Source organism: Solanum stenotomum, unplaced genomic scaffold (genome assembly GCF_019186545.1).
Source record: "Solanum stenotomum isolate F172 unplaced genomic scaffold, ASM1918654v1 scaffold26717, whole genome shotgun sequence".
Taxonomy (NCBI): domain Eukaryota; kingdom Viridiplantae; phylum Streptophyta; class Magnoliopsida; order Solanales; family Solanaceae; genus Solanum; species Solanum stenotomum.
The window spans coordinates 16,125-22,542 of NW_026029148.1; the positions used below are offsets into that span (position 1 = coordinate 16,125).

The 6,418-nt window shown below is 35.0% G+C and overlaps 1 protein-coding gene across 1 annotated transcript; it reads right to left on the reverse strand.

Annotated features, from left to right (window-relative positions):
* Nucleotides 1–2,424: 2,424 nt before the first annotated feature.
* On the reverse strand, nucleotides 2,425–5,809 carry LOC125851519 (receptor-like protein 7; the record flags this gene model as incomplete). Its single annotated transcript, XM_049531298.1, has 1 exon — nucleotides 2,425–5,809. A coding segment is annotated over one exon (3,385 nt), but the record flags the coding sequence as incomplete, so codon positions are not given.
* Between the last annotated feature and the right edge of the window lie 609 nt (nucleotides 5,810–6,418).

Below are 6,418 nucleotides of genomic sequence, written 5' to 3' on the forward strand. Positions count from 1 at the left end.
ACTTTAGGACTTAAACTACACGGACATTTAAATACACCCTTAACAACTTTCAAGTGATTTTTATTCAACCCTCCCGTGACCAACCTTGAACTGGACTGGTCACGGGTATTACTTTTAGTTTACAGCAAATTACAGAATGTTCTGTTTTTACAAAATCCATACATATTTTATAGTTATTTGAACTCGTGGTTTATGTCAACCTTGTCCAACTTTCCATCAACATCTCTCTTCTTCTGTTTTCCACAATACTTTTCAAAGAGAGAAAATATTGCATGACCAAGTCAATTTAGAAAAAATAATAAAGACATGATGATATTACTCCATTTCATCTTCCATACGACACTTTAATCAATCCAAACCAAGTTGTACGACTGCAATAATTTGGTGCAATTTTTCCATGAAATCTATTCAATATTCCGCGTGAGTGATTAGTTGTCTCTTCTGCGATTATCAAACTTGTTAGGTACACAATAGTTTTCGCATTCCATCAATATTCCATTCCACCGAAGGAAAAAAGGGATACAGTATTGTAACTAGTGGACGATGACTTGTATGCCTTTAAGCCAATTTCCACAAAGACTAGAGGGAAAAAAAAGATTATGATGAATTGGTACTGATGAACAATTGAATCACAAGATGAGTACTACTCACTTCTAACAACTTGTTACTCATATTTTGTAGTGTTCCACAAGACTTGTTAGAGGNTTTCCACAAAGACTAGAGGAAAAAAAAAAGATTATGATGAATTGGTACTGATGAACAATTGAATCATAAGATGAGTACTACTCACTTCTAACAACTTGTTACTCATATTTTGTAGTGTTCCACAAGACTTGTTAGAGGACGGAGGAGACTTAACAAAATAATATTTCATATGTCCTCATTTTCTCTAGATGTTGTGTTCATTTCGAGGTCATTAACTATCTCTGCAGTGTGTGTTACGCAAGATGATGTGAAATTGGCCCCCCATTATGTGGAAAAAAATTCTGCAGAACTTCTAAGAAATTTCCAATGAGAGAAACTATTGCTTGACTAAGTCAAGTGAGGAAAAAAATGAAGAATAATTAAAGACATGATTTAAGTCCTTCATTTCCTCCGTGTGGAATTTTATTTTTGAATAAGTTGGTGAAGATCATTCCATCAGTAGATAAATTTTGTGAGAAATTTCCGATTAATTGTCTCTTGTGCTGTTTTCATAGACCCTCGACTCAAGATAAAGGTGTAGTGATCAAATTAAGAAGATAAATAAAATGATGCACAAGCAAAGAAAACTGAGAGACTAATTGTATTGAAGGATCACAGTTTTCTATTTTTCGCTTTTATAGATCTCATTGGCTAACCATCTTTAAGCATGAGGCTCCACATGACAGTTCAAACAAACAAATACACAACTGTAGTAAAATACGACTCTTCTTCGTCTTCAGACTCCAACGGATGAGGAACATGTGATGGATCCCTCGTCCCATACGAGTTATTTTCAAATGTGTTGAACTGTGAACCTTGAGGAATTTGTCCGACAAGAACATTCTGAGAAAGGTTTAAGACGGCTCAGGAATCTTCCCAGTGAGCCAATTCCATGAGAAATTTAAAACTTCATTTGTCCTAGTTCCATTAGAAAATCTCCTTTGAGATCGTAAATTGAGTAGCTAAAGTAAGCCAAGATCTTTCGTTGTTTTTGGAACGCCATCAAAATGGTTGCTTTTCATAACATTATAATTAATTAGTTTTACAACTCTTCATTTTGCTACTTTATTAGAGCAATAAGTGAACATTATAGTAATACAACTACACTATATATGAGGGAAAATAAAAAGCAAATGAAGAAGAAGAATAAGAAAACAACAGACAAGTTGGGTATCAATTTCTTCAATAGATTTAGTAGGAAGGCATCTATTAATCTATATATTGAATTCAATATTGGATTTTGAAAAATCTGAGTAACATAGCTAATGAGTGGCTGTGTAAATCACTTCTGTCAAGTTGAAAAAAATAAATAGATTAACATAACCATTGATACTAAAATAACACACATATAGGGTGTGTTTGGTATGAAGGAAAATGTTTTCCTAGAAAATGTTTTCTTGGAAAACAAGTTGATTTTTGACTTATTTTCTCATGTTTGGTTGGTGAGTAGAAAATATTTTTCGAAAAAGATTTTTAGTGTTTGATTTATGAATGAAAAATGTTTTTGAAAAATTTCTTTTATTTTTACAAGAGTAAAAAATAATTGTTGAAATTGAAAATATTTTTTAAAAATAAANAAAAACAGATTAACATAACCATTGATACTAAAATAACACACATATAATTATGTTTCTAACATATACAAACAACAAATAGAAGATTAAAAAAGACAAAAACAGAACAGTTCACTAATTAGTCCACAAAATCAAACAAAGACAATTTAGCCCTCTCAATCTTCCATTAAGTCCTTCGTCTCTGAGCTCTCTTCTTTTGCCTTCTTCTTTTGTGAGGCATGAGTCCATCAAAAAATTCCACAAACCATTTTGGCTTACGATATTTAAACATGAGACTCCACATGACAGTTCCAACAACTAGTCCAAAACTGTAGCCTATCACTACTGATTCCCAAGTAAATCCACTAAAAAAATATGTCTCGCCTTCTTCTTCAGACTCCAATGATTGAGGAACATGTGATGAATCACTCGTTTCACATTGCTTTGATAAAGGAGGACCGCATAAATCAAGGTTGTCACCATACGAGTCATTTGCAAATGTGTTGAATTGTTGACCTTGAGGAATTGATCCGACTAGATGGTTTTGAGAGAGGTTTAAGAAAGCCAGAAAGTTCATTCTTGTCAATTCCTGTGGAATCTTTCCAGTGAGCCGATTCCAGGAGAGATCTAAAGCTTCAAGCGTATTCAATTGCCCCAATTCCATTGGAATATGACCTATGAGATTGTTATGGGATAAATTGAGTAGCCAAAGTGAGCTGAGATCCTTTAGTGTTTTCGGAATGACACCTTCAAAATGGTTTCTTGAGAGATCTATGGTTGTCGTAATTGTGCTGATTCTTTCTAGCTCAATATCCTGCCCTTTGATTACCAAACTCACTGAATCCTCATACGATGTGACAAATGGCAAATTCGACATAGATTTCATGTACCTGATCTCTCTTGTGTCTTCGTCATCTAATTTGATCATTGCCTTGAAGTTTCCAAAAACTTTTGCAGGAAGTGAGCCACTGAAATCATTACGAGAAAGATCAAAAATTCGCAACTTGGGAAAGCAAAACTTAGTCTGACACGTACTTATAGGTCCATGGAACTTGTTCGACTTTAATATAAGGACCTGCAACTCTTGAAGAGTTCCGAGCCAAGCTGGAAACGCGTCATTTATAGCATTGTTCCCCACATCAAGGACTTCTAGACTATCACACTTGAGCAACGACACAGGAACAGGTCCTTCAAATCGATTACCATTTACGACAATGGTACTCAATGATGTGTTGTGTGCACATAATGGGGGAAGACTCCCTGTGAAATTGTTCCTTCTTAAGTCCAACACCGTTAGATTAGCAATGCTTCCCAAGCAACTTGGAATCGCGTTACTGAAGTTGTTGCGTGACAAATCTAATAAGATAAGTGAACTCATGTCACAAATGGATGGAGGTAGTGGACCCTGAAGGGAGTTAAATTTCAGATCAAGATACTGTAGGTTATAGTAATGAAATTGTGGTAGGTGGCCTGTTAATGAATTATGAGAAAGGTTTAGGAACTGCAACGAGTCCCACCTCATGCCGCTAAACCAGTTAGGGATTTGACCATGAATCTTATTGTTAGAAATATCCAAGTACACAAGTGTCTTTACATTTCTTAAGAAGTGTGGAAAATCCTTCAGTTGACAAGATGATAAGAATAAAGATGATAGGCTAAGAAAGGTGATATTCATTCCCTCATCAATGGTGATGTTATTTGATGAAATTCCAAGGGTTTCAAGGTTTGTGAGATTCACAAGTGATTGAGGAAAAGAACCACTGAGTTGATTATTGCTTAAATGCAGTTCTTTTAATGTTGGGTTTGTTTTGATCACTTCATCGGCTAGTCCTCTGAATCGGTTATGTTGGAGCGACAGTGAAGGTAGCAAAGGTAGGCTAAACACCCAAGATGGTATGGTACCATTCAGTGAGTTGTAAGACAAATCCACATAAGTTAGATTTTGGAGCATGCTTGGGTTGCTAGGCAGTGGGCCAGATAAGGAATTACTCGACATGTCTAAGTATTCAAGACGTGTCAAGTTTAAAATTGAAGCGGGAAATGGACCAATGAAGTTGTTATGGTCAAGATATAAGATATGTAGCTCTTGGAGGTTAGAGAAAACATCAGGAATTTCACCTGAAAAGGAGTTGTGAGAAAGATATAAATAACGTAGCTCTTGGAGGTTAGAGATTGTGGAAGGAATATGGCCAGTGAAATGATTATAAGATAAATCCAACCTCATAATTTGTGTTAGGTTGCCTATGGAATCAGGAATGGAACCAGAGAATTGACATTGTTGGAGGCTCAAGATATTCAAGGATTTCAAGGTGCCAATTGAATCAGGAATGGAACCAGAGATGCCTGTGTATGATATATCCAACTCCGTTAAGGAAGAAGAAATATTCACAGGTATCGGAGATGAGATGTTGACATCAAAGAGAGAAAGTACCTCCAGATTTGTCAAGTTCTGAAACATTGCTTCAAATGCTCTCTCATCATGTTGTAATCCATTACCAAAAAGATGAAGTGAAACCAAATTGGAAAGGTATGAGATTTCTGTTGGGATTTTCCCATCAAAGCCAGAGAGTTTTAGATGCCTCAAATTCCTCAATCGGCCAATGGTATGTGGGATCGAAGAAGGATTAAAGTAATTGTTATCAAGGTTTAGTGTCTGGAGATGATGAAGTTGGAAGAGGCTGCTATTGGGATGAATACTTACAGGTATCGGTGATGACATGTCGCCAAGAGGGAGAGCTAGTAACTCCAGATTTGTAAAGTTGTGAAGCATTGTTTCAAATGTTCTCTCATCAAGTTGTAAATCATAACTATAAGAAAGATCAAGTGAAACCAAATTGGAAAGGTATGAGATTTCTGTTGGGATTTTCCCATCAAAGCCAGAGAGTACTAGATGCCTCAAATTCCTCAATCGGCCAATGTTATGGGGGATCGAAGAAGAAGGATAAAAGTAATTGTTAACAAGGTTTAGTGTGTGGAGATGATTAAGCTGGAAGAGGCTGCTATTGGGATGAATACTTACAGGTATATGTGATGAGGTGTCGCCAAGAGGGAGAGCTAGTAACTCCAGATTTGTAAAGTTGTGAAGCATTGTTTCAAATGTTCTCTCATCAAGTTGTAAATCATAACTATAAGAAAGATCAAGTGAAACCAAATTGGAAAGGTATGAGATTTCTGTTGGGATTTTCCCATCAAAGCCAGAGAGTTTTAGATGCCTCAAATTCCTCAATCGGCCAATGGTATGTGGGATCGAAGAAGGATTAAAGTAATTGTTATCAAGGTTTAGTGTCTGGAGATGATGAAGTTGGAAGAGGCTACTATTGGGATGAATACTTCCACGAAGCTGACTGCAACTAAGGTCTAACCCGATAACATGACCGTTTAATAAGTCACAAGTGACTCCATCCCAACTGCAGCAATCCCTACTCTCATTCCAAGACTTTGTTTTTGGGAAAGAAGTATCACACAGAAAATCATAGTAATCAGATATTTGAAAGGATTGCTTAAACTGAAGCAAAGCAGAAGCTTCAGTGGGAGAGCAAAGATGATGATCAAAGGAAGAAGAAAAGCATTCACTTATTAGCAACACAAAACACAGAAATGAATAAAAGAAAAAGAAACGCCCCATTTTTTGTTTGTTTGTTTTCAGCAAATAACAGGATGTTTGTTCTCTTTTTACAAATCAATCAGCATTATCCACATATATATATACTAGTTTCAGTTGTCATACATAAAAATAGTAATAGGAATTAAAAAGGTAATAATAATAATATGGGTTCATGAAGATCGTCAATATATAAATAAGTCAATAAAATAAGTAGTCATGTAAGAAAGAATGTTATAATTATCTAAACACTATTTTATTTCTTAATTATTACAACGAACAGTTGTCATACATAAATTGAATACCTATAACATACTGATTAATGTAATCCTACAAGTAAAGTTTCAAGAAGGTAGGATATACGCAGACCTTTATGAAGTAAGAATACAAACAACAAAAATTTTCAATGAAAAAATATAATATCAAGTTAAAATAATCAAATCTTACTCAAAACATTAAGAAGATTATACAATGGTATTGAAATAATTGCGCTGAATTTGATAAGTTGATATGATAATATTAAAATGGTATTGATTTCGCTACATCAAAAATGATTTATAACGGCAATTAATTAAGTTTA